At 41.3% G+C, this 20779-nt stretch overlaps 2 protein-coding genes across 3 annotated transcripts in view; one reads left to right on the plus strand and one right to left on the minus strand.

Moving 5' to 3' along the window:
• The window catches only part of LOC103460599 (mitochondrial import inner membrane translocase subunit TIM16-like), a 102425-nt gene that overhangs the window by 30614 nt on the left and 51032 nt on the right, over positions 1–20779 (minus strand). The gene's annotated exons all lie outside the window — the stretch shown is intronic.
• On the plus strand, positions 62–20668 carry vasnb (vasorin b). 2 transcript variants are annotated; one of them, XR_532954.2, is made up of 2 exons: positions 62–352; positions 7112–9542. XR_532954.2 is itself a non-coding variant. In XM_008402840.2 (2 exons), the coding sequence occupies exon 2, from the start codon at positions 17622–17624 to the stop codon at positions 19704–19706; it is 2085 nt and encodes a 694-aa protein (XP_008401062.1). In that variant the 5' UTR covers positions 71–352; positions 17615–17621; the 3' UTR covers positions 19707–20668. The 2 variants fall into 2 exon arrangements, 1 of the variants encoding a protein (XP_008401062.1); XM_008402840.2 differs by lacking the exon at positions 7112–9542 and adding an exon at positions 17615–20668 and having other exon boundaries at positions 71–352.

A 20779-nucleotide genomic window follows, 5' to 3' on the forward strand; every position in this document is an offset into this window, starting at 1 on the left:
GCGCAGGAGTGCGYCTGGACTCGCCCCTCCCACCTCCCTGCTCCGCTCCGCTCCAGCTCTCCCTGTGCTCTCCAATAAAGCGCTTTTTGTCCAGGGGAGTCGGCACTTGAGCGCATTCCTTGACGTGGAGGCTGGTCTACCTCTCTCTGGCCATTTGATGAGGACCGTTCTTGATAGCCCAGGTCAATACACGTCCACGGAAAGGAAAGAAAAAATACGTTTGTTTATTCTTGCGAGATCGTGCGCACACGGAAAACTACCAGCTTTGGAGTTAACGTCGGTGAAGTGCTCTGTTTGGATACGGACACAAGCGCGACAGCGCTCTTACAGCTTCACCTCTACAAAGTCACGGGTAAGACTCTGCTGTATCTACTAATAAGATATGAACAAACTACTCTCAGGTCTTTAAGGCTGTATGTTGAGGATCAAGACGCGTAAATTAAGTGACGCGTAAAGCAGGACTGTGTGAAATATAATCAACATACGAACAGGGATAAAATACATTTTGACATGTCCGATTACGCATTTTTGACACGTGACTAGAGTTGTTAAGTTGTTATATTTTCGTCTTTAATTGCAACACCTTTAGCTTAAAAAAGGCAGCACAACTCACCAACATTGTTTTGTTGTGGTTGGGGGGGGTTCTAAAGCGATCATTTAATGCACGTATGTAACGTCACAAGATCTCAGAATTTTATTGAAGTGCATCAAATGTTTCAACTCACGGAAAACGAGGTTTACGTGAGGCTGCATGGACGCGCTGCTGCTTTACTGAGATGATAAGTTAGAGGATGCGGTTGCCTCTAATGCCTCAGGTCAACAATCAGTGACAAAAAAAAAACAAAAAGAAAACGCGTGTTTTGTAACTGGACCAAGCATAGCGTGTGCGCGGTGCACAAAAGTAGCCGTCGGGGCGGTAACGAGGCGGGCTGGCGTTGGACCGCAGGACGCCGTGCAGCACGCAGGGACCGAGCCGAGCGTCTAGACCGCACCGAGCCGTGCTCGCCGCAGAGGACAGCTGTTTTTGGAACATGCAGCAGGGAGCGTCCCACTACACGAGAAGCTCCACGGGACACAATACGCGTGATTTACATAGAAATGTGTTTGAATCTGGGGAGTTTTAAAAGGCAGAGCCGGTCAAAGGTTATAAGAGGCCCGAAGAATAAATTATTTTTAGGGCTCCCTTTTTACATTCCAGCTCACTCTTAATTCTCTATGTACAGTTAACTAGCAACTCAGTAATGGACTGAAACCGACTCTTTACACTATATATCAAATAAACACAATTTAAATGAACATGCTTTCATTTTTTGGTCGATTTTCTAATTTTGTTATAACTCTATTAACTTTCCTAAGCTAAGATGATCAGAGCACTCCCTTATTTGCTCTGTAGGTAAACAGTTAATTCAACAGATTTAGGGGTCTGGTATTACTTTTGTTCATACTTCTGAAGCATATATTATTATTTATTATTTCTTAAAGAAAATATACTTACAAGCCATCTAACTCTCAAATAAATGCTCCATGTTACAAAATAGCAACAACAAAAAAAGAAAGAAAAAAAACAATACAAAAATGGTAGCAGATTTTTACCCAAGAATTTAAAGCAAACAAACAAAAAACTAAGTGATTCGGAGATTAAGTTGGCACACATTTCTCCATACTGATAAAATCTGACAAAAAGTTATAACTAAACATTAGTGTTATGTTATGTTCATCTATTAATGAGCTGTGAAACGGTGCATAAAATATCTAGAAATGATTAAAATAGCTTTAAAGTTCTATTAGTACCCTAAGCAGCCACAAAGTTTGCATTCACTTGTGATATATTAGGCAAAGAAAATGTAAAACTGGCATGGATTAAACTTCCCTCAGGGTAAATATGATTCTTTTCAGGATATTACAGCACTGCTGAATAATAATAAACACTATTTTAAGCATGTCTTACAATGAGATTAACTTTTGGGCCAAGCTTCAGTCATAAAGCGATGAATTATGCCATTTTGCAACATTAAAAATATGCAACAACTACGACTACCAGTGCTGCAATGATTCAACTACATCATAACTTCACAACTCCAAATATGTGCAAGTTACAGAGCTGCCAAAACATATAAATGTTTGGACATTTAGCTGAAGGCGTTCCGGAACAAGTTGCTCAGATGCAAGTAATGATAAACACAGAAATCAGACAAATGTCAGCTTCCTTCGCCAGGCGTGAGGCAGAGCTGCGAGCGACGGGGTCAAATTCCTGAAAGATTAAATCTCTGGGTGACCTTCTCCAGGTTTAAACCAACATCTAATAAAGTGACGTGACTCGACATGCTCGAACCGATCTCCACTCAGGAGAGTAAAGATACAAGTAACAGTTCCATCTTTTTTCCTGCTCACTTTCCAAATAATGGTGCCAGTATAAACATGCACAGATCAAACTTGCCTTTGTTGGACTCATGACATCAGACAGAACAACAGGAAAGGTTAATGTCTTAATAGCTAAGAACAACCTTTTTTTTCCTTTTAGTCTTGTATGGCCCCATAATGAGGCACAGAAAACCGCCTCCATTCTCCTAGGGGCAAAAAAACCCAGACCTAACTACTCCAATAGCCCCTCTATTAACCCATCACTGCAGCTCTGCTTGTTTCATTGTAAAGTGCTCCATTGCAGGTACTCATTATGCTGTAAAAAAAAAAGCTCCTCTGTCATTGACAGTATGTAATGGTTGCAATCTGTTAATATATTAGGCTACCAGTCATAGCGGAGAAGCCACAGGAGGCCAATTACTCCTGCACTAATGTGAAGAAATTTGAGGCTGCACATGGTGACAGCAGCAAAACAGAGGGCTGCTGGGCACTTTCTGATGTTGTAAATAACACACAAGTGTGCCTGAACAGTCACTGTTGTATCCTCAGACCATTGTGTATGCTGATATTTTTGACCTCTCGGAGCTGAGAGACAAACCAAAAGTTCCCTGAGGGTGTGAAGAAAGAAAAAAAAAAAGATAATAGTTACTTTTGTACTTTTGCATCTTTCTTGCAAGTATTTCAAAGTTTAGATCAAAGCTTGTCAAAGCATTCGTACCACTCGTGTGTGTTGGTGTGAACATGAAGGAGAGAGGGTGTGCTGTGTGCACAATGAATGGGTTATTTTAGCTGCGTCTGTGTGTGGTCGGGAAGCAGACTGAGGAGAACAGGGACTCTGTCATAGAATCTGATTCGAACAATTAAGCACAGACCCGGCTTTCATGAAGTTTGTTACAGAGATGTTGAAACCACATTACCGCCGCCCGGTCCTGGACTGGTTGGCAACACTGGGTCAGTGAGAGCGTTATCTGGTATTCTTTTTTTTTTTTTTTACAAAATCAAGGCTGGCATTTCGTTATCTGTGCCAAAGAGCTTGGGAGGGAAAGAGCGCTGATGTCTAAATCTGCTGCGAACCACAATCAAAACATTTCATTTGTTGTTTTTAAAAGCCGAACTAAAAGCAGGGTTCCTGTGCAGTCTGGAAAAAGTCAGGCTTTTGAGGTGCTTTCCAAGTTTGGAAGAGTACGGAAACATTTCATTTCCCAATGTATATCCCATTATCTAAAAATTGTATCCTCCATGCATTTATCCAGCTTACTTATTTGTGGTTGGAAAATGGAGTGTAATGAGAATTTTTTGGAAATTCTGAAAGAAAAACAGGTAGAAAACCCAGTTTGTTAGAAACCTTATCACAATGTTGTATACATCCATGTCTTTCCCCAAACTTCCAGACTTTTCAGGGCTCAGTTTTGCACCAATTAGGGCGAGTGCCTGAAGCATTCGACCCTCAATATTAGAGGGATTAGAGGGTTAAAAGTCAGGTGCTGAGGCAAGGAGGCCTGGGGAAGGTAGAAGAGCGGGGCACGCTCTCAGAAAGCAGGGAGGGGGAAGTCAAAAGGGCGGAAACCTGGAAAAAAAACATGTTACAATTAGCAAGGAGGAAACTCAAAAAGAACAAATCCTTCTTATGTCAAAACTTGACGCGTTATTGTTCATCTCCCCTCAGAGGTCGCACAGCAGGAGGGCTGTTGCCATCCTAGGAGCTTTTACTTATAAGAGGAGTTTTGAGTAAAACCCCTGAGCTTCAAAGGCCTCTGCCTCAAACATCAGTGCTGAACTAGCGGTATGTGGAGGCAAACCCCAGCCCATACGCCTGCCAAGCTAAATTGAAGAAGAGCTCGCCGATGCAGCCAAATGATGCGTTCAGAAGAACCACTTCAAAACCCTCGCATAAATATACACACACATGCGAAGGGATCTGAGGGCTTTGGAGTGGCCCAATTTGAGCCCCAGAACCCCCCTCAAATACCCGCTGCCCTCCACGTCCGCTTTCACACACACAGTCCCACACAAGCATGTCGAGGCAAACTCTGAAAGGTCTGCAGAATCAAGTCTGCTAAGTACATCTGAAAAGTTCTGAATCAAGATGGAAAATCTGTGAAGATAACCCCCCCCCGCCCCCCAAAGGGGGAAAAAAAATTCCAGAGGGACGTGAGGGAAAGAGTAAGGAGGATAACAAGGATGTTCAACTATAAAGAAATACACCACAAATTGCTGCATTTCAGCTCTGGTTTGTAAAAAAAAAAAAAAAAAAAAAAAAGGGAAAAAAAACTGAAGAAATGACTCTTAATCTAAGGTTGTAATTACTTCTGGCCTGCACTGTAATCAGGAGATGAGCCATAAACTAGATCTAACTAGGCAAAAGGAAAGCAAAGATCTAAGGCACAAACACACACCGACAGTGCCAGTGCAGCTATTGCCATCCCTAGGAGAGATGTGTTACATGTCTTTTATTGCGCAACATAATAGAAAATTGTGACCTTGAATTTTAGTGCATGCATACAGAGGACGTTTTTAACAAAATCAGCACCTACTGTCCTGCATGTTTCAGGTGTTGGTCTGCTGCCACAGGCTTCTGCAGCATCTGATGGCATGTTGAGGAGGTAGTTCAATCATTTGAATTAAAGATGTTGGAGAAGAGACACATCTAACACATAAAAAGGCCATTCTTTCACTGAGTTGGGTCGACCCTTTTGTTCTCTGGCTCACTCTTTTCTTAATGTCTATTTCAGTCGCAGCCAGGGCGACACAGATAGCGCTGCTATCTGTTGCCGCTCTGTGAGTTATGCAGGCCAAGAGCGGGAATCTGTGCCCGTCTGCTTGAATCTGAACGGCAGCAAAGATCAGCCAGAATCCCAGTCGCTCAACGCTGCAAACAGCACAAGAGCGGCGCAAGTCGCGACATGCAACTGGTAGGAAGTCGAGCGAGAAGGAGCCTCACAGCTTCTTGCATCTTAAGCAAAACAAAAAAAAAAAAAACTGTATCTGTGATTAGCTGATCTTGGTGCTGGGCTGCATAACCAGCCTGCTGTTGTCAGTAACCCAGTGCTACAGCGGTTTCAGGAGCTTCATCTGAAASAATGAYGCAACTTTTTGGGTTTTGAGTTCCACTTTGAAAGCTAAATATTTACTCTTCAGTCGAGGAATCATCTGAGAGGCAGTGACCTCAAAAATCTAACCACAGAAGCGTCAGGACACACGCTTTTCCCCGATTCAGAAGCTACTCGCACAACTTGTCTGCACAAGCGTGCATCGGTACCTCTACCTGTGTGGGTTTCTATGCAAAGAAGTATGAGTGAAAGAACAGGGCTTCTGTGTGGCGGTATAAAACACACCATGCATCAAACAACAACAACTAGTTTCACAAGTAAATACACTGTCGCATGTCATGCAAACTTATGTGTAAATATCTGTTCCACAAACAGTTATAGTAAAGTTTGTGGCATATTTTTAAAACCTTACTCAGATCAAATGTCTATGCATTATGGTTTACAATCCACTGCTAACTAGAAACACAATAGTAAACACTGTAAAATATGAATAAAGGTCACCTGTCATAGTTGGTAAAAGTGGAGGAAARATCAAATAACACATGCATAATATATACTGATAATTGGCTTTAAAACAGCTTAAAATATTTTCCAAAAACTGGTATGAATGTAGKTTTTTTKGGGGGKKTTTTGTCCGATCTTCATCCACTAATTGAAAATTATAAGAGGAGATGAATATAATGAATCTGATCAGGATTTTTTTTTTTTGGCAGTTTCTATTTCCAGCTTTGTTTGAGATCTGATCTGCTGATTTTATTGTAAAGACTTTAGATAAAAAGAGAAAACAATAGGATGCAAGATCTTTGATAGAGATAGAGGTCCCTTGTCTTTATCTGATTTAACTAAAAAAAGTTCCCCACAGTACAAACRGCTGCTAGAGGTGGATTTAGATAAATAATAGTGGAATTTTTTAGGTTTAATGTTTTTACGGAACAGAAGTARAAACTCATTCATTCATGTTCATATTATCTTAGACCAGCTTCCCTGCTGCCACCATCATATTTAATGGAGCGGTGCGTTTAGTTTCTTCTGTACTTGACTGGCTGATCTCCAGTCAGAGCTATCTGATTGAGTCATACATCCATAGGAGCACTTATTTCTTTTTTAAGAACCAAATCAGATTTACTGTTCATATTGTTCATCTTTATGTATAAAAAGCTGCATTAACACGTACTATATTTCATGTCATAACATCACAGATAGGGAAAAAATTTGTAAAAGATAAATACATTGTGGCTAGKGCTGAGTTTTAGCAGCAGAGGCAAATAAACATGTAYGAAGCAATAAAAAAATATATATGTAAACTGCAGATATATGTCTCAGCTCAAACTGGTTGAACTACCCTGGTAAAAAACCAACAGAACAMACTGTATGAGGGCATGGAGTTTAAATTAACACATGGCAGACGATGGGTTGATGAAGCTAAGACAAGGAGTTGACAGATGCAACAGGCGAGCAGTCGACCCGCATTCTTGCCTCCCTTCCTGTGCTCCGTCACACTGTTGTGTTGCCACATGGTCAGCCCGCTCAGCATGCTCCTGCACACAGCTGGAATTTAACCAATTAGCAGCAGCAAAACTTCCTGTTTCGCTTGTGGGCTATTAACAGTGCATGACAGAGGGGCTGGTTTCCAGCTAAGTAGAGCCGGTTGTACATGGTAAAGGTGATTTGATTAACAGATCCAACTGTTTTATTTCCAGGTGGGGAAAAAAAGCAACTGAAGTAGAAGTAGAAGTAGAAGAAGAAGAAGCGGGGATTGGGGTAGAAGAGGAAGCATYGTGACTGGGTAAGTGAATCTGGCAGCTTTTACTACAAAAGTGTCCATATAAATAAGAGGTGGCCAGCTACTATAATACAAACACATGGTTAAGATCAGGAAGGCTGTATATTATTACAGAGGGAAAAAAAAGCTCGACTTCATAAATAATGTAGGATTTCTGATGTGGTTATATTAATAGGCACTTGGAATATTTGAATCCAGAATCCCAAACAAGCCACTGTTGGCGGTCTTTAGCGCGTTAACTCTAACACCCCGCTTCCTCAAGAGGCCTTTTCACTCTGAGCCTGTTAACAAAGACTGGCAGGAGAACAAGAGCAGCTCTCCTACCAAGCACACAGCATTTCAGTGACACAAGGAGGCTGTGTAGGAAACRTACGTTAATTTGTTTCTTTTCTGAACTTAAGGAAATGTTGCAGTTCCTTTTCCCTGTGCCACCATCATTTCATCCCTAAATATAGGCAGTTTATCCATTCCTACTTCACTTTCATACKTATTTAAAACAATTTCATGCCCGCAAATGCTCAAATTTAACAAATGATAGAGTTATCCGAGTATTTTCTGAAAATGACTTGCATAACATGACGGATAAGGACCTTCATGAGGATCCTGTTGATGTTATAGAAGTCAAAGTGACAATTCCTTACTGGAAACAATGACCAGTATGAAACACTCCATGCCACATAACTAAATTTAATACCCAAAAATATCAGGCACTGAAGTTCTAAGGACGAATTAGCTTATCAAAAGGCTCCACAGTTTTCCAAAACAGTGACTTTCAACTTTTAAAATGACATTCACAGTAGATGAGAAATCATAAAGGCTGCCGCAKCTACCTCAGTCTAAAGCAAGCTGCCCAGAGAGCAGCTGAAACACTACTCATAATGTTCATGAGGTTTAAAGAGTCCCCCACACCCCCAAGCTCTGTTCACACATTACCAGGAACTGTGTTGAGACATGTTATTATCAACAAGTCRTATAACAAAACAGCCAGGAAACATGCTAACATTAGCTTAGCACTTCTRGAAACAGTGGCCACATGAAAACAAGACTCGGAAATACACATAGACACAAATTTCTGTCTAGCTGAATATTTTTGGGGAAGAAAATATCTGTTGCAATTAGCAACAACAAAAATTAGCAAATGAGTTAATTAGCACACAATCGCAACACCAGTGTAGTCCTGTTATTTTACAATGCCTTGAAGCTACTGAGGTCTCAAACAAACCAATAGCTTTGATCTTATTTACTTTAATGACATCTCAAACTGGGAATTGGTTTTGGGGAATGTTTTTTTTTATTCACTCGCACTATACTGTCCCAGTAATTGGATGTCAGTACACAACGTATCCTCTGTTCACCTTGCGAACCTTTTCCTGACCCTTCACCCTCCGTCCTGCCTCTGTGCTGTTCCAGTTTTCAATGAGCTGTGACAGGGACTGTGACGGCTTGTAAAGCCAAACCCTCATGCACACAGTCTCCCTGGAACTCTGGACGCACATCACCACTCCTGCTAATTGCCTCCCTCGCTCGTCCTCGCTCACCTCCTCCTCTTCCTGTCTGATCCCCGTCTTATAGGCAGAGAAAGACGCAACAGTGAAGTATTGATTTCTGGCCATAACCGCCACATTCCACATCTTTTTTTTTTTATCTTGCTGTAAATTATTTGCAACTCGCACATAGTTCAGTATCAACACCGAGCCYATTTCTGCTTTCGGAGTTTTACCATCAAAAGCTTGCCTTGAATTACAACKCGTGTCGACAAACCCTGCGCATCTTTTACTCATCGTTTTCCAGATGCACGCCTGTATTCCTGCATGCGTCTGAAACGGTTTCACAACATGTTGAAATACGAGTGAATATGACTGAGCTGCAGCTTCTTATCAATGCTCCCCACTACAAGCACATTAGAATATTATTGTGGGTTAATAAAGTTACTATTTCAACCCGCAGGYAAACACTCTAGAGCAAACAAGGGTGTTYCATACGGTAATTCTACCGCATGCTTAAGCAAACTCTTTCACATCAAAGCTCTGAGCCCAATCACACGTGTGTGAGCAAACATTAGAGAGTACACGCTGTTGTGTGTTTTTGACCCAGGAATCTGCTCCGATCACCTAAAGAGATGTATGAAGGGACCTGTTGATTTGGAGCAAACAAACTGCTCCTTTTGCTGACAAAAGTTACTATTCAGCTCCAACAAAGCAGCCATTTGTATCTTCTGTCTGAAAGTACGATAAACATGTCATGTGTAAAGAACAGATCTGGGTCATGAACCACACAAAGGGCCATTATGTCTCTTAGTTTCCTTTATACTTTTAACATTTGGTATTCAAACCATATTGGATCTATTTGGTCTGCCTAAAATACAATTGGAGAACATTGTTAACACATATAAAATGTTCTATATGCCAGATTCGAGGAGGTCAGCACTAAGGGCTTTAAACATCTGCGGATCGCATCTGTTTGGGTGATTATTGTGCTCACGCCTTCTCCAAATCATCTCTTAAATTGTTTGCTCTGATTTGTGTTCGTTATTTGGATGTGACCTCTAAGCTTTGATTGCGCATTTCCCTTACGCTGTATGGTTGACCAACGAACCAGAATATTTGATTAAAACAACAAAGAAATGAGAGTTTTGGTTCATAGGGTGACAGAGTGTACCTGAGGCCATGAAGGAGAAGCCTGTCCATGWTAGRAGTGGGGAGGGAAACTGTACCGCCTGACTGCTGCCTTTTCCAACCTCCAACCTCCCCCAGTGCTGGATCAGCACCAATGCAGGCAACAGTTTCACAATAAATTCCTTTGTGACACTGTAATCAGCACCAGTGATCTCCGGTTCACATTTATCTTGTGTGTATGGCACATGTCTGGGGTTTTTTTTTTTTCATTATTTGTTAAAGAGAAAATAAAACTCTGGGGCAGATTGACAAAAATCTCAAACAGTGGGTTCTTAGAGCAGGAGAAGTATTGTGAGGTGGATTTAATGCATCCCTGTAGCTTTGTCTGTGATATACTCAATATGTACGTGTCACTGGCAACTTACAGGTCAATACTCAACAAATCTGAAATCAGCTCAAAGATGTTCAATGCTTGGGATGTAGTTTTATAATCTTACACCACTTTAAAGTTCTAATTTCTGACATTTCAGCTGTGTTCCCTGGTCTATTTGTTTACCAATACTCTTTAAGAAACCTCCCAGGTCTTCACAGAGCAGCTTGATTTATACTGAGGTTAAGTTAAACATAGGTGGGTTTTATTTAAGAGTATCAGCATCTCACTTTTGAGATTTTTATTTGTAAGAAATTAATAATTATATACTACTTTATATTGTGTTTATGTGGTGAAATTTTACTGCTTTTCTCTAAACAAGTGCAAACTTGTAGTTTGTCCCAAAGACTGCAAAGTCTGACAAAGTGAACAAGCAGCCATTTGCCCAACATTACTTATTACCATCACACTACTTTTGAACTCCCCTGAAATTTTAAACCCTCACAGGGTAGATATGGCAGGTGGAGAAGGCCTGCCTGCCTTCATCGGATTCCAGTCATACTCGTCACGAACAAACCAATACCGAAAATGTTTTTTTTTTTTTTTTAAGTTTTGAGCAGAGGCGTTAAGCAAGAACGGGACAAAACAGGATATTTTAGTGCTTCTAGAAAACCAGCTTAAACAAATGTGACATGTTTGTATCCGGAGTACACACTCGGATAAGGCAGACAGCGTGTTTGAATACAGTGAGAATATGACTCAGACATGCTGACAGACAGGTAAAGAGGCAAAGGGATAATTTTCCTCAGTGAGTACGTGTGACATTATTTGTTCAACAATAATAGTCAGGTTGCCAGTCATTCATTCTAGTAAGCCTGACTAAGTCACACAGCGTGCAACTCTTTATTGATCCTTTACATGTTGATTTTCAACAAAGGGGAGGGGGGGGGGGTCAAAATCAAGTTGCACAAATAGACATAACTCCATGCTACACCTTTTCATTCTTATTATGATTAATGTGGAAGTCCTGTCCTGTTTGTAGTGGTTGTACAGAAACCCAGTAATAGGAAACTACATAGAATGAGAAGTATGTATGGTGTGCAAAGTTATTTAGAAAGGCATCATAATAGCCAGGAGATAAACTAGCATTATGCAGATGGAATGAATGTCACTCAGGAAGGATGACTGTCGGCATGTGAATGTAACTGTAGTCTTGTGGTTGACTGAACTAACTGGTCCTTCCAGCTTCCTCAAACAAAAAAACAAGCACAAAACACAAAGAATTTCCTTCTTCAAACTTGGTTCTTCTTAGAAGCTTTAATCAACTTAATTCAACTGTGGCCAAGCTTGTGTTACATGTCTGCACCAGCATGGCAGAGCACTCTGAAACATGCTGCCAACACGAACAATAAGGTGTTGATAGTGACCGGACAAACGGAAAACGAAAGCACAAGGCCAAAGTCTRGAAAGGGTCCACATTCGTCACAACCAGTCCCTGCTAACACGGTTTCCTGGTGATGTGAAGCTTTTGGCCTGAGCAGGCTGCGACCTCTGCAGTGCTGCGGTTTGTTATTGTGTCTGACACAAAAGGATGAATAAGAGACGCGAGGCACAGGACTAACAAAAGCTGTGGGTGTAAAACACCACTTTGAGAAAGCGGATCAAAGGACAGGTTGTCAGTGGTATGCTGGAATCCTGTGTCCTCTGTGTAACGTGAGCGCCTTGTGGCGAAGGTCTTCAGCAGATGTGCAGAGCCGCGAGACAAAAGCAACTGCGATTTGCTGTCTCCAGAGGGTCACAGGGCAGGAGACGATGACGAAAGACTCGTGTCGTGACCGAGGGGAAACAAGTGGACAGTGTGTCTGGCCTCAGCCGGAGTCTGTGCTTATTTAAAAAGCAAAAAAATCTGATCTAGCATCTACCAAACCATATGTCATATCCTTTAGCAATAAAACAAAAAGGAAATGATCCACGTTTCCGTTTGGAGCGCACATAACATGACCTCTGCGATCCAAAGTCTCAGAGGAGGCAGACGCAGACTCCACAAGCGCTCTCTTGCAGACGAGACTCTGCCACCAACCTCCTCTGGTTTCTTCCTCGGGCTTTTTTCTTCCTGGTCGTATCATGTAGTCAGACACACTCCAGAGGGTTTGGGGTTTCATATCTCCACTRGAGGAGCAGAGGAAAAAAAGGCACCTGTCGAGACGAGGCGCAGGTATACGATTGTAACTGGAGCTGGGCGTGCGACTCTGTCCAACAGAGGATGTTAACTGTGTTGTGTGGGTCAGCGTTACAACAAAGGTTGCTGGATAGAGCGCAGAAGTGGAAACACTAATCTGAGCCTAACCTCTGACCCTGAGGAGTTGCTCCATGTCTCACAAGCTTATGGGCTTTGTCGTCCTTTGGACTGATGCTATCTGGCTGTTGAACGACTGTTAGGCTTTCGGGTCTTGTTTGTAATTTTATAGCAGATGAGAGCGAGCTAAAATGTAAACCACTCACTGCTATCTCTACATCAAACACGGAGGTGCCCTGAGATCTCATTTGGTGCAGCAAATGCATCCCGATCTTGGGATTTTTACCGTGAGTCTACCCTCACATTAACCCCTGCGCTTGTATATTATGCTCTCTTTCAAGTCCTCCAGCTGTATGCTCGAATGGTATTGCTTCACACTGTTCTTAAAACAGTTCCAAATCGTAAATCTTAAGATGAAAAGGACTTTCAAACAAAAAACAAACTATGTCGAAAAGTGGAAAATGAGTAAAAATTGTAAAAAAAATAAAAATAAAAAAAAGGCCTTGAAAAAGTATCCATACCTCTAACTTTCACATATTTTGCTTCAAGAAGAATTACGGTGGGTCCAGTGTTTTGCAGTGTGGGGCTTTTCTTCAGCTAAGACAGAAAACTGCTCATATGGAAAAGTTGAAAGCCTTAAAGCGTCTACTTTAAAGGTGCTCTACTAAGATGACTTAGATAAGTAAACTCTTTGATCTGCATGCAAAATCATATTATATGTGGGGAAGAAATTAACACTGCACATGTTGAAACATGGCGAAGCATGGGGATGGCTGCATCATGGTGTGGGGATGCTTTTATTCAGTAGATAAAGGGAAGCAGGTCAACAACRAAAAGCAAGGCAACATTTTCATTCTTAAAAAAATATGTACTTCCACTGTGAACTGCTTTATGTTGGACCAGCACAGGGAATCCCAATAAAATAAGATTTAAGAGTTTCACCTTGCAAAAGTATTCAAGGGGTATACATACCCAATAAAGACCTGCTTAAGTTGTTTTTGAAGCTAAATCTCATCTTGGGATCAGACTGAAATCTGTTGTTTGTGCACATTGTGGAAAAACTGGAGGCCTTAATCCCAGTCCAACCTCTACAGATMGCAGTGATCAGAGGGGCTTCGGGATGAGCATTCTCAGTGACATTTTTAAGTGTGACTATTACTATGCCAATAGTAAAATGTCATTTTTGTTCCTGTTACTTAATAGACCTTGATTGCAAAGTTATGCTGGTGAACACATATTTAGAGATCTTTTTTTCTGTTTAATTACATGGTTGCTGTCTGGTTGTCTTTACAAGCATAAAATTGAAAGTCAGCCAATAGTTTTTTTTTTCAACTTCAGTTATTCTGAGCATCTCATCTTTCCATGGGGTAACATTATCTAAAACAGTTTGACATGTACAACCAGAAATAAAGCACTGCATAAGAGACACATCAGTCTCCGTGCATCAGCAGTCTGACATTTTTACATGTATATACTGTATGTGCTAAAAGTGTCGGTTCTGTTCTCCCTCATGTTGCTTCTCAAGTGATCTTTTTTCAACTCAGATACCGTTGCTTCACCTTTCCAATTCTCCCTTGGCCCTTTTGTCATGTTGACGGATAACTCTGCTTGATTGTGGATAACAGAATCCATCTGGTTGCAAAGACGTTGCTGGAAGTGGAAGGGGACAGAGACGACGTAGATCCTCCACATAATGCACATACCACAAGYTGTTTTCATGTGAAAAGATAAGGTCACCGAAATAAAAAGTCTCTTTGATGGGAGTATCTAGTCTGCTGTGTGCAGCCTTATCCAGAACTGTCAGCCAGCATCATTCGCTCGTTTCGTCTCTGGCCCAACTTGTCCACACATTGTCGTTAGCCTTCAGCCCTAAAGACAGGGACTCTTGACCCTATGGGCTGCTGGGATTTAATTGCTGAAGCCCACTTCACCATTCTAAAGTCAGACCTTATTGAATTTGAGGCCCTGCTGACAGAAACCTGCTCTTATCTCTGCTGGATAATAAGAGAGCTATAGGAGAGGGGAAATGTGATTATCCCTTATGCCTCTTCTGTTTTCCAAAGTGCTGAATTATGTTTGTCACTTTGAGCAACACAAAAAAGTTCACATGCTCCGTAATTCAGAGTTTTGGCACATTTTCAGGCCCTTGTGTTGCTTCACATGTTCACCTGCCAACAAGTTTTCTGATAAAACCAAACAATGTCAGATTCACAAACAGATTTTAATGGATCTACAATGAATCCAATCCTTTGTTTATAAACCCCCAAAAAGCTTCCTGCAAATCTTAAAAAGCCAACCACAGAGCCAAGATCACTTTTTTGCCCAAAACTGCCTGCCTCAGGAATGTTTCAAGTGCACCGGGGAGAGAAAAGGAAATTACAAGTCGAGAAAGGAGGACGACAAGTCAGGAGGGGGGCATTCCTCCACTATGTGCGGGATTACAACTTGCCTTTCTACTATCTCTCTCTGCACCTCTCCACTCACAGCAATCACTCACCGCAGCAGCGGCGTCCCAGCTGCGCCGTATCTGAGCTGCCGATCAGCACGGGCCTGCTGCAGCCAAAGAGAAAASACAACAGCAGAATCTAACCTTTCAAGTTCCAGTTTATCTGCGATCGGGCCGAATCCCTCCCCRTCCACCTCCGCCACAGTTTCTCCTCCGCTGGGTTTTATCAGATGTGCCTGGCCCAGTTTGGAGTGAGGCACACTCAAATAAACATTCTATCCCCGAGGAAGCAGCGGTAGAAATACCGCAGTGATTATTTTTAAGGGAAATATTCTTGGTTTTATCCTTGTGGTGCTTTTGCTTTTCTGAAGCTGCTTGATGTTGCTGTGTATACTGGCTCTGGACACTTTTCCTTTTTCCCAGAATATTGGTAAAGTTTTTGCTTTAGTTCTTAGGTTTAAGAAAACAAGCATCCCCTCTAGCTGCTGTTTGATTCTCCCTGTGCCCCTGCCTTTTGGTTATCTTTTGAGATCTCTTAATTTCCATAAGATCAATAACAAATTATTTCATAATCCCTCATTGCACTGGAAACCTCTAAATTCAGTCTGGTGACAAGTGAGATTTGAATGAAGTTTTTATAGCAAAAACAACTTTAATTCCCAAAACAAACAAATAAAATGCTGCTACTTTAGACTCTTCCTGAGCTACTTACTCTGAAACACGACTATTATAGAACTCTGTTTAACACAAACCCCTGCAGGCCCCCCGAGTGTAAATTATAGGTTAACTGCAACCCTTCACCTCTGCTGCTCATTCATTTGTAGCCAGCAGCGAGCTGTTGCCATCAGATGCTGTCATTACTTTTTCAACAAGGTTTTCCATAAACAAATCTAAGTCTGAGTGGAGTTTTTATACAGTTGCTGTACAGATCTGGAAAGGGCTTTCCTGCTGTTTTTAGATGGTGACTCTGAACTGATATAGATAGATACACACCAGACTTTTCAGACTTTCTTTGGGGGAAAAAAACAACATTTAAACTATAATTACATATTTTTCCTTCCACTCTACAACTGTTTGCTACTTGGTATTGGTCTGCGACTAAAAATACGACTGGAACAGATTTTTCTTTTTTGCAATAGAACAAAATATAAAAAAGACCCAAAAAATCAGAATCCAACTACATCAACATATCATTTTATAGATTTTGTTTATTTCAATATTAAATTGTTCTCTATACAAATAAGACACATGAAAATAAACACAAAACCTTACATTAGTTTTTTTTTCAATACTTAACAGAATAAAGAAACAAAATTGAGAAAAATCTTGTCTATAAATTAGCTGACTTGCACCTCGTGAGGAATTTCATGAAGTATCAACATGATTCTGAAGTAAATATTTACATATGGAAATGGAAATGAAACAGTTGCCACATAAAAAGAGGAATGGATGAACATTTCCTTTAAAATTTCTGGTGAAATAGATTGCATCAGTCGTGAGTCGTGAGAACACAATGTTCTGATTGTACTCTGTATAAGATTCTTGGTTCCAAAAGTTGGGTACTATCGAGGTGTTTGGCAAAGTCTTTGTGCAGGCAAGGTCTGCACAAAGAGACTTTGTGCAGGCAACAACTGCACCTTTTAAAGCCTGATAAATTCCATATAGCATTCAAACTGTAAAACATACAACATATCATAAATGTAACTACATAGGTTTGGAAATTAAGTCCTTATTGTTAAAAAAAAATTTAGTTGAGATAGGAAGGTTTAGAGTCACTTTGGGGCAATAAAGCAAAAGTGCATTTTACCACCTTTTCCTTTTACTTCTGGGCAATGTTCAGCATATACATGTTGCTTCTTCCCTCATGCTTGTCTCACTTGATGGCACTGGATGATAAACGGCTACACAGACTTGTCTGAAACTGGTTTCTTCTTCATCTCCCCCCTCATTCCTATTCCCCTCTCCTTTTCATCATCCTTTGAAGCAGCGTGCTGACACTCCACTTCAACAGTTGTTTTAAAAAGCTTGGACTCAGGTGAAATGACTTAAACCATGGGAATATATCTTTTTTTTWAAAAATCTATTCATCTTTATCACTATATTTCAACTCTTAATGTTGTAGAGGCACTTGTTTGACAACTATCATAGGCCGTCAGTCTGGATGACTCGGAAAATGTTTATCTTGCACCTATATGTGGGAAGGCAGTTCCAGATTATCAGCTCTTCTTCATGTTTAGTAGGATACAAATAAATCAYTGGCGGATGCTTTGTTACATGCAGCACGGCATTCATGCAGCCACTCAAAAGTGACTTTGTATGACGAGGAAAAACTGGAGTAAACAGAATGCTGTTAATTGTTACTTTTACCAGTTTCACAAATTCTTGAGGTTTAGAGAACTAAACTAAGTTAAGAAAAGTACACATGTAATTTTTGACTTAGACCAGTGTCAGCATGGACAAAAATCAGTGTTGTGCTTCTGAATCTAAAAGCAGAAATCACAAGGCTCTATTCTTGGGAGTCAGAAGTCTTTGATTATGGTCCTAAAATGCAAGGTTTTTAGTACTCGGAGTGGACTAAATTAAACTTGCCTTTGCCTAATTACAAAGTTATGTTTAGGCTTTCTTTATCTTTCTTTTATACAGAATATTTCTAAGAGTCCAACTGCTAACTGTGTTTGTTTTTCTTGTCTTAGGCAAAGCATGGCCCGAGAGAGATTCTGCACCATGAAGGTCTTTCTCAGTCCATTGATGTCCTTTCTGCTCCTCCTCATCCTTCCTGATGGCATCCTTTCCAGCAACTGTCCACAGGATTGCTTGTGCTCCAATCCAGGGAACATTTTATGTTCCCGAAGACGCTCCTCTACCATTCCTGGCGAATTGGACTCATCAACCAAAAACCTCTTCCTGTTTGCAAATGGGATTGAAGGCATTGCAGCTGAGGACTTCAATGGACTACTTAACTTGGAAATGCTGGATCTGAGTCAAAACAAACTTACTGATCTTCCTGAAAGAGTGTTTGAGCCATTGAGCTCTTTAAAAAATCTGGACTTGTCATCCAACCAGATTACCTACATTTCAGAAAAATGCTTCCATGGAATGCCGCAGCTGGAGCGCCTTTATTTGTACAGCAATCATATAGAGAAGATCCATCCAGCTGCATTTAATGGCTTGGAGAACCTTCTGGAACTCAAATTGCAAGGTAATGCATTGACAACCCTGCCCCTCCTCTCATTACCCAAACTACTACTGCTGGATCTGCGTTTTAATGCCTTGCCCTCATTAAATACTTCCAAGCTTCAGACCCCCAACCTGGAGTCACTCAGACTTGGTGGTGTTGGACTTACCAGCCTAAATAATGAGCTTATAAGAAATTTAAAGAATCTTCATGAATTGGACATTTCAGAAAACAAACTYGAGTCTTTCCCCTCAGCACTAAAAGAGACACCAGGGCTGTTTCATCTCAATCTTGCTGGCAACCCAATGGGCCCTCCAAAGATTGAGGACCTGCAAAACCTTGGCGAGTTAACAGAGTTGGACATAAGCAGTCTCAGTATACAAGGCCTTCCTGAGGAGTTTTCCCAGCTCTTCCCCCATTTAGAAAAACTAGCAATTGCCGAAAATCCCTTCAACTGTCTTTGCAACCTAGCATGGTTCCCAAGATGGCTTAGAGCGCAGAGCATCACCCTGGAGAGAACAGAGGAGACACGCTGTCATTTTCCACCCATCAGTGCTGGAAAAGTATTAAAAAGACTGGAAACAAGGGATTTTGGCTGCCCAACCACAACTGCAATGACGACTACTACTGTCAAAACTACAACTACCACCCTGCCTGCTCCTGTTACCACATTACCAACTACAACCAGACCTATCCAAGTCCCCAGAGCCAGTGTAAAGACACCTGCCAAAGGTGGTGATGTTCCTCTGCCTTCTGTCCCTGCATCTCCAAGCAGCAGCAGTATTGGCCTAGATGAAGAAAAGCAGTTCTGTCCCAAGTATCCTTGTCTCAATGGAGGCACTTGTCAGTGGACTCTCCGTGGTCCATTTGTTTGTGCCTGTCCAGATGGCACATCTGGACAATTCTGTGAAATCCAGAGCCGCTCTTCAACTTATCCAACTGAAGCTGTTCCATCCAAGTCCACCATCGTCACAAAGACACCAGACATCACTTCACATCAAGCGACGGCCACATCAATTCTGATAGATCTTCACCGCTATGTTAAAATGCGGCCTAACATCCGTGGAATCCGTCTGACCTACAGAAACCTCTCTGGGCCGGACCGCAGACCAATTCCGCTCAACCTTCCAATAACATTCCAAGAGTACACACTTCGAGGTTTGAAACCCAATTCCACCTACAACGTGTGTGTCAGTCCTATAGGTGCTGTTAGTGATGCTGAGAGTGTTTGCACTCAGGCTCATACTAAACCTGGATCTTCTGGCACCGGTGCACAAATTGACACCAGTGCATATGCAGGCACTGTGCTTGTGCCTGCATATGCCATCATGATACTGCTGTTCCTCATAGCGATAGCAGTGGCAATGGTTTTCTTTTTTCGGAGGAGGAGAGCCAAGACCCACCTGGATCTAGATTGTGAACCCTCCCAGTTGGGGATGGATGGAGTTAAAGCCGGTTTAGATAATGGAGCTCTGTTTCACAAGCAGCCACAACTTATGATTCCTGAACCTTCTGTCCAAACAAGTAGTATGGAGTATGAGGTGTTATTAATACAAGATCATTGTTCATCAAATAACAATATGCCCATGCACAAGCCTTCTTACTTTTGACAGCAGGCCTTGATGACTTATGTCTAAAAGACGAGTTGTATTTCCTCTGCTGTGTCCTGCCAAGTGGAATAATCAGAACACATAGACCAAGGTCTGCTGGTTGAAAGCGGAGGACACAGAACCAGGCAACTAATCAGCAAAAAAGAAGCTGGACTTACTATCAACTCACTGCTCTATGGTTGTTCAAGAAGAGACTGAAACATGGGAACACTTTATGCTTGTACTTTAGAACGCATCAATGGTGTTTCTATGCTGAATGCTACAAAGTCTATCAACCAACGTGCTGTGATGCTGAGACTATTGTTTTTGGCTGCAATTTAGGGGTTGGGACACTTAAAAAGCTCATGCACTCCTCTATGTGCGCTGCATGTGCACTGAAATGAACTTGTACTTCTGTTCCCCATCACAGAAAGCAGCATGAACAGTCTCAGTAGTTGGTTTTGAGGCGCGGTGCAAACTCTTCAGTACTTACCAGAAGGGATCAGTGTATGCTGTGAATGATCTTTTAACCCACCAAATGAAGTTGTACAGAGAAAATAACTGATGCTTGTATTGCTTTATTTGGATGAAATTGTTTTATAAACATGTTTTTTTAATACTTGTATTTTTTTTATTATTGTTAAATATTGTGATGTTAAAACCCCTCATAGCCCTTACCCTCCCCCCTTCCACCCTCAACTCACTTCTTGTGACTAACAGACGAAACATCAGATTAAAATCTTTGAAGATTAAAACTCATTTGGTACCAGTAAAGTCAGTCATAGGGTTTTACSCCCAGAATATCAGACAGTCTGAGTAGATGGGAGTCTGGAACAAATCAAGACTAAATCCCCCCCCCATTATAAAGAGAAGAGAAGCAGGATTACAACAAGGTACAGAGAGGAAAGGACTGAAGGTCTTGTAATTCTATGTTCAATGCACTGTTTTTAAACAGCTATGACATTTATTTTGCTGAAAATTCATCACATAAGTCTCCGGTGACTTTATTTATTGTTTACGTTTCATTTTAAGGTAACTCAGCTATTTGTTTAAGACAACTTCMGTGCAACACAGTTCATGGTCGGGTGGTAAAA

Source organism: Poecilia reticulata, unplaced genomic scaffold (genome assembly GCF_000633615.1).
Source record: "Poecilia reticulata strain Guanapo unplaced genomic scaffold, Guppy_female_1.0+MT scaffold_262, whole genome shotgun sequence".
Classification (NCBI taxonomy): Eukaryota; Metazoa; Chordata; class Actinopteri; order Cyprinodontiformes; family Poeciliidae; genus Poecilia; species Poecilia reticulata.